We start from the raw sequence: 21,550 nt of genomic DNA on the forward strand, positions 1-21,550 counted from the left end.
GACCAGTCTACAGTCCAGAACCAGTCTAAGACCAGTCTACAGTCTAAGACCAGTCTACAGTCTAAGACCAGTCTACAGTCCAGAACCAGTCTAAGACCAGTCTACAGTCCAGAACCAGTCCACAGTCCAGAACCAGTCTACAGTCTAAGACCAGTCCTGGGACCTTTATGAAAAATGTTTCTCTCCACACACGAAACACAAACACAGCGTCCGTCTTCAAAATGAAACTTTATTAAGTGAGCAAGATTGTTCAGGTGTTGTTGCACACAGTGCAGACACACCTGTCAGCACCTCCAAACCTTCTGATTCAAAAGACCTTCATCTCATTTCCACTGAGGAGGAGGAGGAGGAGGAGGAGGAGGAGGAGGAGGAGGAGGAGGAGGAGGAGGAGGAGGAGGAGGAGGAGGAGGAGGAGGAGAGGGAGAGACATCAGATCAAACTCAGCTGGAATGTGGAAAATTAGAAAAGTAGAAACCTCACACCGGGTTCTGGTCTGGAATTAAACAGAGTCTGGTTCAGTTTACAGGAGCAGGTTGGACTATAACCCCCCCCTCCCCCCGCCGGCCCCCCCCGCTTGTACTGATAAGGTGTAATCAGAGGGGGCGGGGCCAAAGAGCAGGTAAACAGAGAAAGGCACATGTATGGCTTGTTTACAGGAACACTGTGGGAAGGTCGGCGTGGGGGAGGGGGAGGGCGGGAGAGGGGGAGGGGCAGAGTTCAGGAATGTTTCGGCGGTCCAGGCGGGAACATGGCGGCTGCTGTCGAAGCCCCGCCCTCTGCAGGTGACATCACTACATGCCCATCCGGATGCTCTGGATGATCTGGAAGATGGCTGCAAACACAGGAAGGAGACGCCGTTACACACCTGGTACTACATCTGTGTACTTTTACTGCATATTACTGTGATACTGTTACTGCAGTGCGACAGTAAATGACTGATGAATGTTCCAGCTGATCTCAGATCTGATTGATCAGTTCAGCTCTGCCCTCTGATCACTGACTGGTCAGGTCAGACGCACCTGGCTGCGTTCCAGGAAGCAGGTTTAACGAACTCTGACCGGCGCTGAACCCTGAGGCGGGGCCGGCTGATCAGCTGATCAGGTTCGGGGGTCTTCGTGGTTAATGTTCAGCAGCAGACACGCCTCCCTGACTCTGTCCTGGCGTTACTCCTCATATCACCGAGCGCTCCTCTGGGAAAATACTGACCACGAAACTCCGCCTGCGTCGCCGAACACGCCGCTTTTAAAACGAACGCACAAACTCCAGGTCAGCTGACACCTTGTTCTCACCTGAACCACGCGATGGGTCGACTCCAAACGTTCAACATGCGACCCGTCCCTAAAGTACGTAACGTTAAGTCACGTGACGTAAAACAGTCGTGGGCGGCGTCTGCTTCTGCACACCTTTCACCGGTATGACGGCTATCTGACGCCGTCTGTGTTTAAAGGTGGAGCTTCGCAGCCCGCCGCAGTATTTTTGGCCTATACGGCGCCGCTTTAGCGCCCAGAGTCATCTCACGTGATGATCCTCGGCCAATCAGATGCGAGCAGTGAGGGACGGTCGTGGGAATGATTTCTTAGGGCGTGCTCTGAAGAGAGACGGACCCGCCGTATTCGGTCCTTCCACCGGGCGATCGTGAAAGGAAGCGCTATCGCCTCTTACCCGCTGAAAGAGACGCTTCTAAATGACCAGGTGTCCCGTGATGCCGCCACGCCGCCTGGGTAACGTGGAGGGTTTAGGAAGACGCCGTGGTTCAGGTTGAAGTACGTCACCTGCAGAACGTTACTTAACGTAAACCTTGAGATAACGGCGGCGGGCTCCTGAGTGGCGTCCTGTTTCCTCCCTCCGCTGACATCAGCAAGGGGCGGGGCTATATTCACAGCGGGTGACGTAACGTTTAAAGGCGCTCGTTAATCACAGCGTCCCCCCTGTGTGGTTTTTCAGGCAGAACTAAAGTTACATTAGATTTAAAAAATATAAAATATAAAATCGTATTATAATAAACTTTAATTTTTTCAAAACACGGATTCCTTTGAGTCTGCGGACGAGAAATCAGAGAACGTTTTTTGTTTATTTGGTGGAAAAAATTTTAAAATTAAAGTAAAATAATTAATTTCAAATTAAACATTAATTTCTCTGAAATCAGAGAGACGAATAAAACATGAAGAGTCTGAATTCACTGCAGGTTCCTCTGAACTGCTTTAATGTTGTTAACAAACAGGAAGTGGGTTTTAGGGTTGGTGTGTGTTCGTTAAAAGAAGAAGATGATGACCCACCTGATCCACAGACGACGAAGACGAAGAGGGCGAGCAGCCAGGGACCCACACCTTTATCCTCCACCATGTTCCTCTGAAACACAGATTTTAAATCATCATTACTCAAATATAAAAATATATTAATATAATATATGAGCGTATCTGATCGTTGATGATCATCTGAACCAAGTGAAACTGATCTGACCGATCTGGAGATGAAATGACAGGAAGATATTTAAATAGCAACAGAAGGTGAATTTTTTTGCAGTTTTTTCGGTGTTTTCTCTCAGTAAACCGGAGATCTTGTGAACCAATCAGCACAATCTGACTGATCATTATACTTGAAGTCAACACCTAATGAAAACGAGGCCTGCATTGATCCATATGTTGACTCTGTTTGATCCAAATATTACAGTTTAACAGCCAATCAGTCTGAAATTTGATGTGACTGGAAGATATTTTATTATATCAGCAGCAGAATGTGATTTTTGCTGTTTTATCTATCAGTAATCTGGAGTTTTTTTGGACCAATCAAAACACTGTGACCGTTTCCTGATCATTTACGCACCGATACTTTGAATCATCATGACTGAAACTGATCAGCAGCTGCTTTGGTCCACATGCGATCCAAATCTTACCCAGTTTAAAAAGACTAAAAAGTAAATATCAGGATGGAACTGATGAAAGTGAACTTCCTGATTTCACCAGACGGCGCCACGGTGGACCCTGAAACCGGACCGGTTCTTCAGGCTTCACCGGGTTCAGAACTGGGGAAACCTCCTCAGAACAGACCGGGGTTCGAACCCGGGTCCACATCGTGTCCCCGGTGCTGGTTTTGACCCGTTTCCGCCCGGTTCTTCCTCGGAACCCGAGGCGGCGGTGCTGTTGTTAAACTCACCGTTGACTTGGCCACGTTTCCTCGCTGCGTGATGTTCTTGCTGTGCTTCTCGTTCGCCATCCGGATCCTCTGCTTCGCCACCATCTTGTCTTCTTCTTGTTGGCGTTTTTATTCAGCTGCGGTTTGTTTATCAGGCTTTTCTTTCTTTCTTCTTCTTCTCCTCCCGCTGTTGTTTCCTCCGGTGGCGGACCGACTGGGAGCTCCTCTCTCTTGTCGACGTATCAAAAAGCTGAAGCCCCGCCCCCGCGCTCCCGCAACACACGCACAGAGTCACTGCGTGGCAAAGCACAACTTCCGGCGCGCTCTTTCAAAATTAAATCCTCCGTACTTGTTCCCCTCTCACTCTAAAATATATTACACAGTTAGTCCACATTAATATATTAAAATTCATACAGTATTTATAAATATCAGAGGTGTTCCTTCTTTATTACCAGTAAAAAATAAGAAAGTGTCTTAAAGAAAGAAAGGTATTTAAAACACGTGATGACAAAGTACACAACTCCAGTACTCAAATATACTCCTGGTCAAATATGGCTCCAATGCAAGTGTTTCACTTGTATTACATTTTTACTTATTTATTTTATTATGTTGATTTTGTTAGGGACAGAGACGTCTAACATAGATAAACTGAAAACAGCAATCCACCGTGTGCACCATAGTGTTTTTAGCAGTAGCTAATGTGCAACACCCGTCCCTAGAAGGGCTTTTAAATAAATAAAAGGTTAAAACATTAAAACAGTGATGAGAAAAAGAGAAAGAAAATAGAAAATACAATATCTTCGGTGAGTATATTTTTAAAAATTTTATTTAACCTTTATTTAACCAGATGATCTCATTGAGATTTAAAACCTCTTTTTCAATAGAGACCTGGCCAAAATGGCAGCATATTAACAATGCACAGTTACAAATATGAACACCAAGCACACGCACAACAAGGAACATTTAACAAGACCTTTAAGATACATAAACAACATTAGACTACTTAAAAGTACAATTTATACATACCGTAGGTTTAAAGGATTATATTATTTTATTATATTTTAAAAGCAGTGACAACAATTTATGGCATCTATTTCCAAATCTTTCATGTGGTGTTTAAATTCACCAAAAGAAATCAGATTTGGCAAATGCAACCTTCTTATCGAGCTCTGTAGGGACCGTAGGTACAGATAACAAATACAAGTTACCAGAGCGCAAATTATAGGAACTGATTGGCGGTCAAATCCATAAAAAGCACAGACGCCTTTCTTTAAAATATTTATCTGGAAATAAAGAAATGTTTACAGACAATAAGCTCCAATGTGGACTTAAGATATTTAAATATTGAGCAACAGGAACCAGGAGTCAGAAGTGCAAATGTAAAATATTCATAGGCCTACTCAAGTAAAGTACAGATACTCAAAAATATACTACAGTGCTCATGTAAAAATTTTTGTCCATTTTCAAGAAATAAGATTTATAAATAAATTTTAATTAATTTGTTTTTATATTAATAGTGAAGCTTTTTTCACAAGTATCTTTTTCCAGCTTAACACTTTTTGCTGCCAGTCAGTCTTTGTGGTATTTATAACAAAAGTACATTTTAATTCTCCATTTAATATTTTAAATAGTATTTTGATGGCTAATGTTCCGTATACACATAAAACACCGCGCTTTTACTTTGGAAACGGAAGTTACCTCCCCTTCAGTTGCTCTACGACAGCTTGACGCAGCTCTTGAGCGCAACACCGACTTTAAACATTTATAAAACAATCTTTTTAGTTTTTATTGAAAACAACGCGTCGTGCTAACAATAAAAATGTCACAGTTTATCTCAGAGATTTTAATTAAACGCCTGACTTTATATTTTAGGAGACGTGTTCATAAACAGAGCCGATTGTATGCTGATGTGGCACTGAAGGACCCGCCTCCTTCTGCCGTTACGTACTTCCGGCACAAAGCTTTTCTTTTCCGGCACACGTAAACATGGCGCCCCCCATCCCACTGTTAGCAGGTGGGTTATTTCAGTTTTCACTAAAATATGTTGTTTTCTTTTTTAAATGTTTACATCGACATGTTCGCGAACAGCCGCGGCTTCCGGCCGAAAGTCAAAATCAGGCAGCGTAACGCCAGCGAGCCTCACGAGCTTCCGTTCTTCTAGGTAGAATAAATAACGCGCCGAACTCTGTGTAAAATCTGGCTTTTATTTGTTTTCGGTAAATACGTTTACGTTTTAAAAGAGAATTTCAGACTTCTTTGAAATCAGTAGAGTCTTCTGAATAATTCGGCATAAATAAAAGTCACAAGAAACAATCTGATTAGACAAAAGATGGCGTGAAACGTGACCGCGCTGCCCCGCTCTCTCGGGACAGACGGGACGAAGAAGTGATGAGCTGGATAAAAACAGTTCAAAGCCACCGGAGTTCTGGCTGTTTGAGCGATTACATGTATGCCGAATTAAAGAGGCACACTTCTTAGTACAGGAAATGTCTCTCCAGTATAATTTCATGTGACATGTTCCTCAGATGGTAAACACGGATGCTTGTAATTAATAGATAAAACGAACTGTAGTTTATCTCACAGTAGTTAATCAATCACACATTATCATTGATTCAATCAGTGTGGAAACAATAACAGCTTCCACCTCCTCCACTTTCTCATATCTAACACTTTATTTATTAAGTGAAAGACTGAAACAAATAATGAATAAGATGGATAATAATCTGTTGTTAAAACAGTTAAAACATGACTGAAGTCAGTGTGACTGACGCTTTGTGGTAACATCTGTTCTGGTTCTGGCCCTGTGGATCAGTGCGTGGATCAGATGGCACGTCTCTGCTCGGCGGGCCTCCCACGTGTGAGCAGCACTCTGCCTTCCAGAGGTAAACACACCTGCGGCCGCCACCTGTGCGTGTTCACCTGTGTGAAGCAGAGGACAGACTGACAGGTGTGTTTCCTGTGTTTCAGGGACTCTCGGCCCAGCAGGTGTGTGACCTTCAGCAGAGACGGGACGCTGTTCGCATGGTGCAACGGACTCAGGTAATGATCCACTTTAATCCTGATATCACCTGGACCGGCAGGTTTCTGTCGCTCGGCCCCCCCAAAGGTCCTGGAGGACAGAGTCCAGGACCCTGACCTCCCTGCTCATGAAGTCTTTCAGAAACCGTCCGTCACGGCCCTGTCACTTAAATTCTCTCATAAATGTTTCAGTTAAACCGCGTTGCCAAAATCACAAAGTTTACATTCTAATAGGACGTAACAAGAACATGAATTAATGCAACACAACGTAAACAGGAAGTAACCATGTGGAACCCGCCATGCAGCGAACACATTTGTCCCTCGCTGTCCCTCAGGTTGGGACGCAGGGACACGTTCCTGCCGTCTGTCCTCCTCCTGAGACTGTGTTGGTTTTTGTTCTGAATAAGTATTTCAGCTCTGAGTGACCATCTGGTTTCCTCTCACTGGTGTCTGGAGAGCAGCGCTGGCTTCAGGATCTGTTCGTCTCAGGACCAGCTGGCGTAACGGACTCTCTGGAGGGTTTTGGGGACTTGAAATGAGCTGCATCAGAAAGTTTAGTCCTCTTTTTTTGGGCTCTAATATCAGTGCACACCTCCCTAATTCTGCCCTACACACTCCTGTAGGAGACTTTCTGCATGCAGCGTCTCAATCCAGTCGATTTCAATTTTATTTATGTAGCACCAACTCCAGGTTCACAGAGTGCGTCACAGAGGCCCGACGGGGGCACGACAGAACAGACGAAGGCGTTGCTTACAGAGGTGAAAGAAGCGTTGACAGAGCCGACAGCTGATCAGTAAAAACAAAACAATTCCAAGGCATCATAAAGCCAACCTTAGTGAGCACGATAACTAAGAACAAACTAATTTTTTTAAGCCAATCCGTTAAAATAGTGTCAAAGACCTCAGACAAATCTGAAAGAACTACAATGGCCACGAAATAAATAAATAAAAAATCATGATTTTAATATTTTGGGTTTCCTGGCAGTGCCCAGTTCTGGCATTACTGTTCCAGGAGGTCCAGCTGCTGCTGTGGTCCCTCTTCTGTGGGTGACAACACCAGGCTCCATTTCAGGCCTCTGCAGTGCGACATCCATACATAAATTACAAAAGAACAATTAATTTCATACAGTTCATTAAATAAGTAAATAAAGCAGTAAAAGTGTGTGTTAAAAATAAAATAATAAAAATATATTAAATATAAAATAAATAAAACAGTAAAAGTGCGTTAAAAATAAAATTAAAAAATATAAAATATGAAAATAAATATTTAAAATAAATAAAACAGTAAGTGTGTTAAAAAATAAAATAATAAAATATATATTAAATATTAAAAATAAAATTAAATAAATAAAACTAAGTGTATGTTAAAAAAACAAAAATATATTAAAATAAATAATTAATTCAGTAAACGTGAAAAACAACTAAAAATCAGAATCAAATGTGATTTAAAAAACAAAGGATCAATTACTAAAATAATAATAATTCAAACATTATTTAATATATAATCAGTGCGGTCTGCTCGTCCTCAGCTGGCGGCACGAGGAGACACATCCTGTAAAGAAATCTGAAATTAAAATCTGGGGTATGTTTGGGAAATATCTCTCTCTCTCTCTCTCAGTGTCTCTGTGGTGAAGTCCTCCGATGGCTCCGTGGTGTCGACCTTTGACCTCCCGAAGACGTCCCTGCTGGACTTCTCTCCCCGCCACAGCGTCCTGGCCACCTGGCAGCCGTACAGCAGTAAGAGACGCACGGATTGGAGGAGACAGGGAGACGTCAGACGTAGAGATCAGCCGTTAGCTAACCGAGCCACAGCTAGCGTTAGCGTGCTAACACCTGAGCCGCTCCACGCTGCGTCACTTAGCTTAGCACAATCAGCTACTCTCATCGTGAACACTGTCAGATTTGTCCTTGCGGATCAGGATCCGTGCTTGTCGGACTAACGTCTGGTTTCTGTGTGCTCAGAGAGCCAGGACAGTCCTCAGGGGGACCCGAACCTCCAGCTGTGGGACCTGCAGAGCGGTCAGCTGATCAAAGCTCTGTACCAGAAGAAGGTGGAGTCCTGGTGAGTCTCACAGTTCAGATCTGTGCTGCTGCCTCTCTGTGATTGGCCGCAGGGTTTTAACGTGCTCTTTGATTGGCTGCAGGTGTCCCAGCTGGTCTGAAGACGAGAAGATCTCCGTGAGGAGCGTCAACAACGAGCTGCACTTCTACGAGAACAACGACTTCAGTAAGACTCGAGCACACAGTAAACCAGCAGCGGGTGGAGTCTGAAGCCTTCGTCAGACCTGAACCCAGACCCAGATCTGCGGTCTTTAAATAAGGAGGACCGGGTGAAGGTCTTCGGGTCGATGAGGGGTGAAAGGGAACAGGGATCTTGACTGCAGACTGTGTTTCTCTCTCCAGACACAATCGCCAACAAGCTTCACATGCAGAAGGTGTCGGACTTCGTGCTGTCGCCCGGAGGTCAGCCCAGCAAGGTGAGGAACCGCCGCCCTCAAACTGCAGGGACAGGAGGCGGTTTAAACCTGATCCTGGTCCCATCAGTTTTGTCTGTCCCCTCCAGGTAGCCGTCTACGTCCCGGGGAGTAAAGGAGCGCCCTCGTTTGTCCGTCTGTATCAGTACCCGGTGCTGGGAGGACCCACCGCCGCGCTCGCCAACAAGAGCTTCTTCAAGGCCGACAGAGTCAGCATGCAGTGGAACAAGAGAGGTGGGAGACCAGGACTTCCTCTGGTTCTCTGTGTGGTGTTTGTGTTTCTGAACATCGACGTTATACGTGCGACAGATGCCGTTAGCAGGACTTAGCTGTGCAGCGAGATCTGAAAACCTCCTCTGCAGAAGGAGGACGACTCTAGAGTCCCAGACTGAACACGTAGAGCACGATGGTCCCTCTTTAATGGTTCCCAGTTTGACTGAAACAAATCACTTCCTGTCTCCCTCCCCCCCCAGCCTCGGCGGTCCTGGTGACGGCGAGCACCGAGGTGGATAAGACTGGAGCGTCATATTACGGGGAGCAGACGCTGCATTACCTCGCTGTTAACGGGGAGACGGCTCTGGTTCAGCTGCGTGAGTACTCCTTATTCAATATCAGTACTAGTCCTGTGTGTTTCATGGTAGTTTCACTGGATGGATGTGAAAGTACTGCAGTATTTCACTGCCTGCATGAAGTTTGTCAGAGTAGGATTCAGCAGGGGGCGCTAGCGGGCGTTTTGTCCGCCTGCTTTGGTTGCTATGATACATTTGTTGCAGGTAGTTTCACCTGACGTGATGTAAACATGTCAACGCAGAGTCCTCGCTCTGTACGAAGAGAAGGCCGAAGCCAGCGGAGAGAAGATGATTTGATCGTGTAGCTGCGGACTCAGCTGGTGCTGTCAGTTACTCGTTAATCACAGAAAACCGGACTGTCCTGGAACCCGAGCAGGACCTGGTCTTTGCAGCAGGAAGCGTCTCGCAGGCTAACCGAGCTCCTTCTCTCCGTGTTTAAACAGCGAAGAACGGTCCGATCTACGACGTCGCCTGGAGTCCCAACTCCGCAGAGTTCTGCGTGGTGTACGGCTTCATGCCGGCCAAAGCCACCGTCTTCAACCTCAAATGTGACCCGGTGTTCGACTTCGGAACTGGACCGCGAAACGCCGCCTACTACAGGTGAGATCACACCCGTCTGTCTACAAGTTCCTGGCAGGTCAGTGCGTCAGTCAGGGTCCCGGTCCTTCCTGTGTCCTCCGTTCAGCTCTCAGCAGGTCCACTGAGCTTCTTCAGGAGCTCGTGGCGAATCAGAGTTGTTGTTTTTTGGGTAGAGACCCTGACCGTATCGTCCTTCCTGTTTTCAGTCCTCAGGGTCACATCCTGGTCCTGGCCGGCTTCGGGAACCTGCGGGGTCAGATGGAGGTCTGGGACGTGAAGAAATACAAACAGGTGAGGAAGAACGGCAGCAACACGGAACAGAGGCCTGTTTCAGAAAGAGGGTTTAGTGAACGCTGTGAACCTGACCTGCTCTGGAGGAGGACGCTGAGTTTCTCTCTGACTCCTCCCCTCCTGCGGAGCCTGAAGTGGCCGTCCGACATTTCCTCATTCAGACTGTCCAAATCAAAGCACGTGTTTGAACGCAGTTACGTCTTTTAAATTACGGTTAAATAGTTTTTTTTTACCCAAACATGATCTTGAACATGACGCTTTTATGATGTCATGGATGTGAGGACAGAGAGTTATCTCTGGACATCGTAAATTTATCCTCGGCACAGAATCAAATCTATAAGCTACACTGTCCTTCTTTATAACACAGTGACTCTGTGGACACGAAGGCAAAACAAAACACTTACCGTGAGCTACAAAACTGATCAATGAACAGTGACCTTTCATCTTCAGCACAGGTTGAACATTCCTGTCGTAGATATCAGCTGGATATGATGTGAAGATTTCTGAGTGAGGATGACTGCGGTGCAGCTGAAACTAATTTTTTCATTCTCATTTCATTAGTCTAAACTGTGTCTAATCTGTTCCATTAATATTTTCATCCTCAGTTATTGCCACCGGCGTTTAGTCCCGTCAGGTTCCGGCTGAATAAACAGGCCTGGAGCTGTTTGAAATGAATAACAGGCTGCAGGAGAATCCAGCTCTTTATCATTCATTTAGGAAATTCCAGTCTGGCAAATGATGAAGGAGCAACGTTGTATAAAATGTAATATTGTAATATTGTTAACGTATCGATCCTCCACTCCTGCGTTTTAGAGCCAATCATAGTCCGCCTTGGCAGCGTTCATATTTCTAGCTCCACCCGATTAAAATGGAGGCTCTGCCTTTATTTACCCGTTGCCATGGTGAATTGTTGTGAGCAGTTTTCTGTGAGCTGTTTAGCCTAGGGGGGGTTGGGGCCCTGCTCGGCTTAGTCAAGACCCCCTGACACTCGTTTTTCAACATGTAGGGCTCCGAGGTCGACTCGGCAAGAATAAATGTGCAACGTTCAGGTAGACTTTCAAAATAAAGCTACTTGTTAACGTTGTGAAACACCTTGGTGAGGTTTAGAAGAAGGTCATGGTTTGGGTTAAAGTAACGACGTTATGGACGTCAGTGTCGAGTTTGTGTGCACACGGCGTCCTGGTTGACAGTCCGGCGTGAGACAGCGGAGCAGAGGGCCAAGCGAGAGCAGGTGAGGCGGTGAGCATGGAGGAGCTCCGCCTGTAGGGAGGGAGCAGGGAGGACGCTGGGGACGTGGAGCCACCACTTTTTTGAAAGCATTTGTTAAAAATGTTCTGAAAAATTGATTTGATTTAACAAATAAAAATGCTTAAACCTGAATCCAGTATAAATATAGAAGAAACCTCTGTTGTCCAAAAAAAGTAACTTCAGCTAAAAACAATAATGAGCTGCTGATTAATGCATCACGTCAGGACTGTTTTTAATTGTCTGTCCTCTAACCTCTCGTCCACCCAGGTGTCCAAACCTCAGGCTCCAGACGCCACACATTTCTCCTGGTGTCCTGACGGAGAACACGTCGTCACGGCGACGTGTTCTCCGCGGCTGCGGGTCAGTAACGGTTATAAGATCTGGCACTACACCGGCTCCGTGCTGCACAAATGGGACGTGGCCGCCGGGAAGGAGCTGTGGGAGGTCCGCTGGCAGCCGTTCCCCGACGGCAGCTTCCCTGAGCGGGCCGTAAAGTACCAGGCGGCCCCCAGCGGGCTGGGATCCACGCAGGCCCCGCCCACGCAGGCGTACCGCCCACCTGCACTGAGACACCTGCCGGCCACGCCCAGCTCCAAACTGGTGAGCAAACAGTTCATCACACAGACTCCCAAGATGCATTTCACTTAGAGACATCCGTCCACAGAGTCAACTCTGCTGCGTGTTCCACTAACAGCAGGTCTCACCGTGATAACCATAGTACCTGCAGGGGGTGTGACCTCGCCGTGTCACATGATCTCTCACCACGTCTCTGTCTCGCAGCACGAGGAGGAGCCTCCTCAGAACCTGCGCCCTGGAGCTTCGGGGGAGAAGAGTCTCTCTAAATCGGCTCTGAAGAACCAGAAGAAACGAGAAGCCAAGAAAGCTGCTAAACAGGTGATCCTGTGAGCTCGTTAACCAATCAGACGGCTGGATTTTACCCATGTTGTTCTTTGTTTACACGATGTCTGTTTGATTCATTGTCTGTATGAAAAGACTTATTATATTCTGTTTTTTATTCTGCAGGACGCAAAGCCTGAACCTGAACCTCCGTCTGACCCCGCCCCCCTCAGCAACAGCCAATCAGAGCCGACCAGCGGCGACCCTGAGACTGACAAGAAGATAAAGAACTTAAAGAAGGTGAAGAGCCTGTAAACATTTGGATCAGACATCAGGTGTTCTGTGCTGCGATTGGTCGGTGTTTCCAGCGATGCGTTTGTGTCTTTCAGAAACTTAAAGCCATCGAGGAGCTGAAGGAGCAGCAGGCGGCGGGCAGAGTCCTGCAGAAGAACCAGGTGACTGTCTTCCTGCGAGCTCTGCAGCAGCTTTTCTGAAACGTTCTGACGCTTAACAACAAATATCCGCTTTTATATCATTTTCACATGCGAGGAAAAAAGTAAAGAGATCAAAAATGGACAAGTATACAAAATACTACGATAATACTGTCATACGAATACAGAGCATTGCATTATTGATGATTGAGACTAAATAAAATGGATCCGGCCGGCGTTTGAACTCTGACCTAACGAGGCGTGTTTGTGTTTCTCAGCTGGAGAAGGTCCAGAAGGAGGATCAGCTGCTGAAGGAGCTGGAGCAGCTGCAGGTCGGACAGTAGGAGGCGCCGCAGGAGCAGCAGGCCACGCCTCCTGTCCACGCCGCAGAGAGAGGAGCGTGTGTTTTAGAGACGCTGCGGACATTTGTGTTGCACTTCAGCAGACGCTGCGTCTGTTTCTGTGTTTTCCTGCTTTAATATTTTGGGGTTCCTCAGTTTTCATCACCTGGCAGGACAGGTGAGGAGGGGGCGGGGTTTAGGATGAGGGGGTGGGGCCATGTGTTCACGCCTCACAGTCATGAACCGATTGAATTAGCTGGTTAGGTTCTCATTCGCCTGCCTGTTGCTGATGGCTGTCCAAAAGCACTCTGGGAAATGTAGGACAAACTGTTTGTTTACCAACAACATGAAATGACAGCGTTCCCGTGGTCCATTGAGCCCTGTTGCTATGCAACAACATCTGTACAGATGCTGAAGACAGTGATCCTTTCAGAATAAAAGCTCGTCTCCACTGTTCACTATTTCGGGAGGACAGAATAATTAAAGTCTGTGTCTGAGTCGGTTTGTGGTCCAGAGGGATTTTCACGTGGCGTTCATGAACCTCTGCCTCTGTGGGACAACACAGGAAGCTGCTGTGGTTTAATATTATCTTCATGCACACAAGCCCAACATGAGAAACATTTGAGCAAACAGTAGTTAACTAAAGGTCCACTTACCGGCTTCATCTGGAGCTTTCAGCCACATTTTAAGGCCTTCATCAGCAAATGTTCAGAGTGATGATGATGAGCAAACTCCACTCGATGATGAAGACCAGGAGATGCAGTTGAAAGCTAGGCCCAATCGCAACGTCCACCCTCACAGACTCACAGCCTTTGAGGCGTGTTCCCGGGAAGTCCGTGAGGGCCGTCCTTCTGTCAAATCGTCAGGTGGGCGAGGGCGCTCTCGCGGACATTTTGAGCCCTCTGTAGACCGTTTTCGTAAGTCCGCATTTCTGCAGACTTTAGCTGAGGGAATTTCCCACAGTTCATAGCGGTATGATAACATAAGTGTTGGGCCCTAAAAAGTGGACCTGGAGTAAAGAATGATCTTTAATGCTCAGTAAGAAAATGAAAATCAGTGTTGATCGAAGAAAATAACAAATATCTGCTGGTTTTCTGTTTTAAATAGTAAACTGGGAACTTTGAGCTCCTGAAACTGGAGATGCTTTTCACTTGATCAACAGATTAACTGATAATAAAAGTGGAATTATGTCAAACCGTGAGATGAAGCAGTATTTAGTTTTTTTTTTATACGCGTTGCCTTTAAACTTTCAGATTAAGACGTGCAGGTTTTTATAACTTAAAATCAGCACGACAGAAACGTTTTCAAACGGTGTAATGTTCTTAAAATGAATTGATTCATTGGTGCAGATTAAAAAGTGGTGTGGCGTTATTAAACCTCCAGCTGAGAATCGGCTGCTCAGGCTGAACATTTATTCAGCTCCTCCTGTTCGACATCAAAGCTGAAATGTTTCCCAGAAGCTTCTAGAATAATAATAAATCATAAATATATAATCAGTGTAATCACACAGAATTTAAATCATTGAAAGGATTCATTTTGTTTTTCACCTTTAAACCATAAAAAAAAACATCTGTGAATCAAACCTCAACCCGGACGTGACGTCACTGTGATCCGGAAAGCCCCGCCCCGCTGCGAAGTGACGGTGTGCGCATCAAACGGCCCCGGTGGCGGCGGGTGCGCTCGGTGCTGAAGTCTCTCCGCCCGCTAACGCGTCTGTCCGCGGTGTGTAGATGTAGTTTAAATCAGAGAAGTAAAAAAAAAAACTACAGACGGATCCGTTTACGGCAGAGTGTGACCGGAAACACGTGCGTCCACAGACAGCGGCAGCGTGACGTGAAGGTAACTGTCCGTGAACGTTGGCTGAGCTCACCGGTTCCTGATGGAGACAGAGGGACCCCTGAGTGCTGAGGACCGGTAACCGGAGCAGGTGAGACAACAGCGAGCTGCTGCTTCTTCACGTGAAACGGCTCGGTGCTGACTGCGTGGTGCGTTCAGGTGTCCGGTGTTATGCCGAGTTTTGCGTGCACCTCCAAATACCGCTTTTAAACGCTGTAATATTCTTTGTGGGGTCCATAAATGGTGAGAAGTGAACCGAAGTATATATTTTATGAACTTTTAAAGTCTTAAACATTTCAATACACTTAGCAGAAGCACCGTTCTTTGACATTCAGTAAATATATGCGGTGGTAACGCCGCACAGCAAAGTGTCTGGAAAGGACCTAAAGAGGTGGACGCATAATTCGGCAGATTAAATTTTGGAGGCTACCTGCCGAGATTTGCATCCACCTCTTTTCTCAGCATAAATGAGCCTTAGCCGTCGGCAGGGAGGCAGAATTCAGCGCAACACCTGTTGCACGAGTCCTCTGCAGAATCGCACAGTAAGGTAACATGTGGTCAGACCCCCCCCCAGTAATTCTAACACAAAATGTCAGTTTGTTTCCTCAACATTTCTTCTGGCTGCCGCTCGTCTCACTGAACTAAACACTTCCTCTGTTTCATCACAGTTTTTTTAATTATTTGATCAAAGCCATTCTGACCTGAGTTGATCTCATTTTGTTGTCATTTAAAATCAGCTGTAATTTTTTTTAATTGTGTTAAATTTTTATGTATATTTACATTAAGGGGAGCCTGAAGAGAAGTTTGGTCGCTGCGCCCCTTCATGGTTGATGGTTTGTAAGTTAGATGATATTTAGACTCTGGACAGACTCGTCAGCCGACCAGCAGCTTCACTATCAGAGTTACTTCAGACTTTGTGCTGATGAAGCTCCAGCAGCTTCACTGTTTAAAAGTCTGAGAAATAAATTATAGGGAAGTTAATAACATCAGGCAGGTTTATTTCTACAACACAGATCTGTTGTAATCCTGCTTTTAACCAGCTGTCTTGGAGATTATTTTATCTGTAATTTGTACATATTAAAGTGATTTCACACCATGGGGGGGGGGGCAAAATAATTTCTCATCTGTAGCTATTTATTTTACTTTGTTACCCTGAGTCCAAGATACAAAAAAACCTGTAAAATATTATTTTATGTGTCAGCAAATAGACATTGAGCTGAGCCCACTCTATCCATCCCTTTAATAAATCTGTGTGTGTTTGTGATGCTGGGCTCACATCACTGTGTCTTTAGAAACTTTTTCTAGATTTTGCTGCAGTCTGACAGGAAGCTGCGTCCCGTTTCCTGCTCGCTCACTGTCGACAACAGAAACGCACATAAAATCACCACATTTAAAAATGTGGTTGGTGTGGAAATGCTGGTGAGGGGCAGGACAATAAAACATGATAATTATCGCGATAAAGAAATTTTCTATAACAAATGTTTAATACATTTTCAATAAATGTTTGATTTTATTCACTTTGAACTGGTCTCACGTCTCCCACAGACTCTGGTGATGGACGAGCCCGCCTGCAGAGAGGACGAGGACTCGTCTTCGTCTCACGTCGTGGGGGTCAGTCTGTGTGACTCCGCCCCCCTGCTGTGGCGGGTGGAGGACCTGAGGGCCTTGAGGTCTCAGGGCCTTGTGGGGGCGCTGCTGGGCTCGCTGCCCCGGACCCCCCGACAGAACGTCCGACTGGGCCGCCCGCTGCTGCTGCTGCCGGAGGAGGAGAGGCTGCTGGCCGAACGCCACGCTGCTGCCGCCCTACCGCCCGCCAACCGGGTCAGTGTCTGTAGCTAACCGGGTCAGGGTCTGTAGCTTACCGGGTCAGGGTCTGTAGCTTACCGGGTCGGTTCCTTTAGCTAACCGGGTCAGGGTCTGTAGCTTACCGGGTCGGTTCCTGTAGCTTACCGGGTCAGGGTCTGTAGCTTACCGGGTCGGTTCCTTTAGCTAACCGGGTCAGGGTCTGTAGCTTACCGGGTCGGTTCCTTTAGCTTACCGGGTCAGGGTCTGTAGCTTACCGGGTCGGTTCCTTTAGCTAACCGGGTCAGGGTCTGTAGCTTACCGGGTCGGTTCCTTTAGCTTACCGGGTCAGGGTCTGTAGCTTACCGGGTCAGGGTCTGTAGCTAACCGGGTCAGTTCCTGTAGCTTACCGGGTCAGGGTCTGTAGCTTACCGGGTCAGTTCCTGTAGCTTACCGGGTCAGGGTCTGTAGCTTACCGGGTCGGTTCCTTTAGCTTACCGGGTCAGGGTCTGTAGCTTACCGGGTCAGGGTCTGTAGCTTACCGGGTCAGTTCCTGTAGCTTACCGGGTCAGGGTCTGTAGCTTACCGGGTCAGGGTCTGTAGCTTACCGGGTCAGGGTCTGTAGCTAACCGGGTCAGTTCCTGTAGCTTACCGGGTCAGGGTCTGTAGCTTACCGGGTCAGCGTCTGTAGCTTACCGGGTCAGGGTCTGTAGCTAACCGGCTCGGTTCCTTTAGCTAACCGGGTCAGGGTCTGTAGCTTACCGGGTCAGGGTCTGTAGCTTACCGGGTCAGTTCCTGTAGCTAACCGGGTCAGGGTCTGTAGCTAACCGGGTCAGCGTCTGTAGCTTACCGGGTCAGCGTCTGTAGCTTACCGGGTCAGCGTCTGTAGCTTACCGGGTCTGTAGCTTACCGGGTCAGGGTCTGTAGCTTACCGGGTCAGGGTCTGTAGCTTACCGGGTCAGTTCCTGTAGCTTACCGGGTCAGGGTCTGTAGCTTACCGGGTCAGGGTCTGTAGCTTACCGGGTCAGTTCCTGTAGCTTACCGGGTCAGTTCCTGTAGCTTACCGGGTCAGGGTCTGTAGCTTACCGGGTCAGTTCCTGTAGCTTACCGGGTCAGCGTCTGTAGCTTACCGGGTCGGTTCCTTTAGCTAACCGGGTCAGCGTCTGTAGCTTACCGGGTCGGTTCCTGTAGCTTACCGGGTCAGGGTCTGTAGCTAACCGGGTCAGCGTCTGTAGCTTACCGGGTCAGCGTCTGTAGCTTACCGGGTCAGGGTCTGTAGCTAACAGGGTCAGCGTCTGTAGCTTACCGGGTCAGGGTCTGTAGCTTACCGGGTCAGTTCCTGTAGCTTACCGGGTCAGGGTCTGTAGCTAACCGGGTCAGCGTCTGTAGCTTACCGGGTCAGCGTCTGTAGCTAACCGGGTCAGTTCCTGTAGCTAACCGGGTCAGGGTCTGTAGCTTACCGGGTCTGTAGCTTACCGGGTCTGTAGCTTACCGGGTCAGGGTCTGTAGCTTACCGGGTCAGCGTCTGTAGCTTACCGGGTCGGTTCCTTTAGCTTACCGGGTCAGTTCCTGTAGCTTACCGGGTCGGTTCCTTTAGCTAACCGGGTCAGCGTCTGTAGCTTACCGGGTCGGTTCCTTTAGCTAACCGGGTCAGGGTCTGTAGCTTACTGGTTAGTAGTGACGGCTCTACCTGCTCCACATGTCGTTTCTGAGTTGTTGTTGTTGTTGTGAGCAGGATGGCGGAGGGGCGGAGCTCCGTCTGCAGGTGGAGCAGCACGAGGAGGACCAGCAGAGGAGTTACGAGGAACAGACCGTCCTCGCTCTGGAGGACAGGAAGTCTGCGCTGGTCCGAGCCATGACCTCATCGCACGCAGGTGAGAACAGGTGTTAGACATCACAAGTGTTGGACCCTGTGGGCTGGACCTGCACCTGATCCAACAGTTCTGGTTCTGGTCCTCTCAGGTTCTGAGTCTGGAGCTGGGACCGCAGACGAGGCCCTGCGGTGCCGTGTGGAGGCCCTGGACCGGAGCTTCACCTTCCCTCGCTCGGCGCTGGCGGTCCAGCTGAGCACAGCGAGGGCGGGGCTGGCTTACTGTCCCGAGGCCCGGGCCTTCCTGCAGGCCGACTGGCCAATCAGAGGGCAGGACAACCCACGCTGCGACGCCAGGTACCAGGTGTTCAGAGACCTGAGGGGGCGGGGCTTCTACCTGACCTCGGCGGGGAAGTTTGGAGGAGACTTCCTGGTGTACCCAGGTCAGTGCTGCTGTCAGACTCTCAGCTTCTCTCCCGGTTTCAGGGTTTTAAGGTCGAGCAGGTCGTCAGCTGATCTCGGGGGTCGGTGGTTCGATCCCGGCTCCTCATGCCCACCGTGGTCCAGCGGCTGGAAATGTTTGATTAGCTGAGAAAAAGACAACAAACGTCCTGGAGCTCCGTCAGGTTCAGGTTCAGGCGTGGCGGCAAAGTCCCACGCTTCGCCGTGAAACAGGAAGTCGTCCTATCTTCACTGCACATGCTCAAATCCACCAAACTTTACGTGCTTTACAACGGTCCCGCCCCGAACGCATCTACACGCCAATATTCATTTATAGTGGTGGCGCCACCTGCTGCCAACAGGAAGTAAACGCTGTGTGACACTCGTGCGATTTTAAATAAAACTTTATCAACATGTTCCCCTCTTCACGCACTAAGACGTAACGTAAAGTTACCGAATGCTCTCTAGCGCCACATAGGGGACACAGGAAGTGACGCTGAAGTCCTCCGTGCATTCAGAACGGCGTTGGCAGAGCTGTGCGAGGGCCCGCCCAACGCTGTTTGCAGCTTTAATTTTTCTATTCTCATAATGAAGATCAAGCAAGCAGTTAATTATTTATTTTTTTTGCTCCACGGGACTCTACGGTGGCTGTGAGGGACAAAACATCTGATCAAATGTTAAAAAGCAGCAGAGCCGAATCAGTTCAGTGTTTCTGATGATTTATTGGCTGATATTGGTTCATGTTAAATCATTCGAATCACAAACGGATCAGACGAAAGATGTTTCTTTTGAACTTAATTTTCCTTGTGCGTATTTGTTGAAAGCAGATTTTATCAGAATAGATCTTAGATTCTGTTGTTGTTTTTGTCTGATTTGTCAAATTCATGATTTAATTTTGGGCCCCAGATTTCTCTGCCAGAGAGATTTATCAGTTCTTGTAAGCCGCTTTTCGACCAAACATCTCATCTGAATTTGGAGGAACTAAAAGGTTCCTTCAGCCCACAAAGACCTGCAAAGATCAGGCAAATTAACCAGCTGTAGGCCTGCACGCCACTGACCACTGTCCACGAGCAACATTTATAAATGAACATCAGATTTGACTGGAATATAATGAAAAACTACAGGCTGTGTTTGACCATTAAAGCAGCTTTTTTTGGTGGGAGTAAAATGAGGAGACACGCGATAAAGTTTGTTACACATTTAATAACAAACTGGATAAAACCATCAAGAGAAAGCAAGACAAAAATAAAATGGTGACAGTTTGGAAGGTTATTAAAACATTTCCAGCAGATCAGCTGCAGCATCACGTCTGTGTCGCCTTTATTACCTGCTGCAATCAGCTGTTCCGCTTGTTTTGGAGAAGAGGAGACCGACTTCAGCTCTGTGGAAAAACGTCAAACAACAACCCAGTATTTAGCTCAACTCCATCAGCTGTTTGCTGTAAACACACCGCTGCGCGCCGGCTGCTGTTTCCCAGCAACACATTTAATGCCGACGTACGATCTCAGACTCGTGTGGCTGTTGGTTGTGATTTATTGGTTCGCCAACAACGGTGGAAAAGAGACGAGCGGTCGTAGAAAAACAGCCGATATTCTCCAGTTTAAGCCAGTAGCCTCTACTGTCCATTCAGAATTCACTGCAAAGCAAGCCCCGCCCCCGAAAGTACCGGTACTTTCTGAAAGTACCGCCCAGGGAGCCTTTGGGGGGTAAAATTAAGACCTGAGAACTAAACTTAGACCCTGGTCCCTCTGGTGGAAACGCAGTGAGTTCCTCCAATGGTTCCTGGTTCCGGGGTCTAGTTCTTTTGGTGGAAACACTACAGAAACAGACCCAGGGCTCCTCCCAACAGGAGACCCCTGATATGATCCTTCAGGGGCCCGGTGGGCTCACGCGTTGATCAACGACAGGGTGGACATTTTATCTTCAGTTAGATATTTGTGGTTATTAGGAACATTGTATTATTTGAAAATATTTGTTAATTTAAATATTTCTCCTCTCCTTCAGGTGATCCTCTTCGGTTCCACGCTCACTTCATCGCCGTCTGTCTGTCCCTGGACGAGTCCGTCTGTCTGCTGGACGTCCTCGCCGTGGCCCGTCTGGGATCCAACGTGAAGAAGACCGTCCTGCTGTGCTCGCCGGGGACGGACGGAGGAGTGCTGTACACCTCCTTACAGTGGAGCGGCATGGTCTAGATCCGTACTGGGCTCAGCAGCCTGATCGGGGTCCTGCAGCGTTTGTCCTACTGGTCTGTGCTGCGCTCAGGGACACCGTACGGGCCCCGGGCCCCGGGTTTGGAACCACAAACTGAGACCAGACGCTGTTAAAAACTGAGGTGATGAGGACCACGTGGCTCCAGTTTTTTCTTATCGTTCTCTTCAGATCACCAGCTGGTTGGGCTCCTGGTGTGGCCCCCGAAGGGCCCCTTCCCTGTGTCAACAGTGTTATTAGTTTCATTAATAAATGCAATCTGAACAGAAATGAGAAGTCCTGCTAGAATCCAGTTTCATCATGATCTGGTTCCAGGTCTCCCAGCCCAGCTGGTTGGTCTCCGTACCTGATGGGGACCTGGATTCTCATGAACATATAGAGGGTTGATGGTTTATTTTTGCCAGTATGAGAGGAGCCCACCTGGGGGGTCGGTCCAGAACCTGATGGCCGGTTTGAGAAGCAGCAGATTTACAGTTTACAGTTAAACCCTTTAAAAACAGTTTGGGTGAAATAAAGTTCCACCTGGACCAGAGTCCAGAGTAACCCGGTGAAAC

At 47.6% G+C, this 21,550-nt stretch overlaps 3 protein-coding genes across 5 annotated transcripts; 2 read left to right on the forward strand and 1 right to left on the reverse strand.

The window, feature by feature from the left end:
* Positions 1–209: 209 nt before the first annotated feature.
* On the reverse strand, positions 210–3,364 carry LOC119883286 (stress-associated endoplasmic reticulum protein 1). Its single transcript, XM_038693857.1, has 3 exons — positions 3,154–3,364; positions 2,277–2,349; positions 210–832 (listed from the first exon to the last, which is right to left on the reverse strand). Exons 1-3 carry the CDS (start codon positions 3,235–3,237, stop codon positions 792–794), a joined length of 198 nt encoding a protein of 65 aa, XP_038549785.1. The 5' UTR covers positions 3,238–3,364; the 3' UTR covers positions 210–791.
* Positions 3,365–5,057: 1,693 nt separating this feature from the next.
* Positions 5,058–13,404, forward strand: eif2a (eukaryotic translation initiation factor 2A). Of its 2 annotated transcripts, XM_038693620.1 has the most exons (17): positions 5,058–5,146; positions 5,945–6,014; positions 6,100–6,171; positions 7,768–7,886; positions 8,112–8,211; positions 8,294–8,376; positions 8,553–8,626; positions 8,713–8,857; positions 9,097–9,213; positions 9,636–9,792; positions 9,978–10,062; positions 11,578–11,618; positions 11,652–11,910; positions 12,091–12,204; positions 12,334–12,447; positions 12,537–12,602; positions 12,857–13,404. In XM_038693620.1, the coding sequence occupies exons 1-17, from the start codon at positions 5,119–5,121 to the stop codon at positions 12,920–12,922; spliced, it is 1,710 nt and encodes a 569-aa protein (XP_038549548.1). In that variant the 5' UTR covers positions 5,058–5,118; the 3' UTR covers positions 12,923–13,404. The 2 variants fall into 2 exon arrangements, with proteins under 2 accessions (XP_038549548.1, XP_038549547.1); XM_038693619.1 differs by having other exon boundaries at positions 11,578–11,910.
* Positions 13,405–14,583: 1,179 nt separating this feature from the next.
* On the forward strand, positions 14,584–21,549 carry tsen34 (TSEN34 tRNA splicing endonuclease subunit). 2 transcript variants are annotated; one of them, XM_038693769.1, is made up of 5 exons: positions 14,584–14,846; positions 16,301–16,576; positions 18,273–18,411; positions 18,500–18,790; positions 20,793–21,549. In XM_038693769.1, the coding sequence occupies exons 2-5, from the start codon at positions 16,310–16,312 to the stop codon at positions 20,978–20,980; spliced, it is 885 nt and encodes a 294-aa protein (XP_038549697.1). In that variant the 5' UTR covers positions 14,584–14,846; positions 16,301–16,309; the 3' UTR covers positions 20,981–21,549. The 2 variants fall into 2 exon arrangements, with proteins under 2 accessions (XP_038549697.1, XP_038549696.1); XM_038693768.1 differs by lacking the exon at positions 14,584–14,846 and adding an exon at positions 16,063–16,174.
* Position 21,550: the final 1 nt, after the last annotated feature.

The sequence above is a fragment of the Micropterus salmoides genome, unplaced genomic scaffold, assembly GCF_014851395.1.
Source record: "Micropterus salmoides isolate LMB-PRFRI ecotype aquatic unplaced genomic scaffold, ASM1485139v1 Ms_hic_scaffold_3, whole genome shotgun sequence".
Taxonomy (NCBI): Eukaryota; Metazoa; Chordata; class Actinopteri; order Centrarchiformes; family Centrarchidae; genus Micropterus; species Micropterus salmoides.

Coding starts and splice junctions, on each gene's coding strand:
- tsen34 (XM_038693768.1), top strand. Junction 18,412..18,499: donor CATGACCTCATCGCACGCAG/GTGAGAACAGGT, acceptor TGGTCCTCTCAG/GTTCTGAGTCTGGAGCTGGG. Junction 18,791..20,792: donor AGACTTCCTGGTGTACCCAG/GTCAGTGCTGCT, acceptor CCTCTCCTTCAG/GTGATCCTCTTCGGTTCCAC.
- eif2a (XM_038693619.1), top strand. CDS start 5,119: ATGGCGCCCCCCATCCCACTGTTAGCAG. Junction 9,214..9,635: donor GACGGCTCTGGTTCAGCTGC/GTGAGTACTCCT, acceptor GTGTTTAAACAG/CGAAGAACGGTCCGATCTAC. Junction 12,205..12,333: donor CCAAGAAAGCTGCTAAACAG/GTGATCCTGTGA, acceptor TTTATTCTGCAG/GACGCAAAGCCTGAACCTGA.
- LOC119883286 (XM_038693857.1), bottom strand. CDS start 3,237: ATGGTGGCGAAGCAGAGGATCCGGATGGCGAACGAGAAGCACAGCAAG. Junction 2,350..3,153: donor GAAACGTGGCCAAGTCAACG/GTGAGTTTAACA, acceptor TCTGTGTTTCAG/AGGAACATGGTGGAGGATAA. Junction 833..2,276: donor CTTCGTCGTCTGTGGATCAG/GTGGGTCATCAT, acceptor CTGTGTTTGCAG/CCATCTTCCAGATCATCCAG.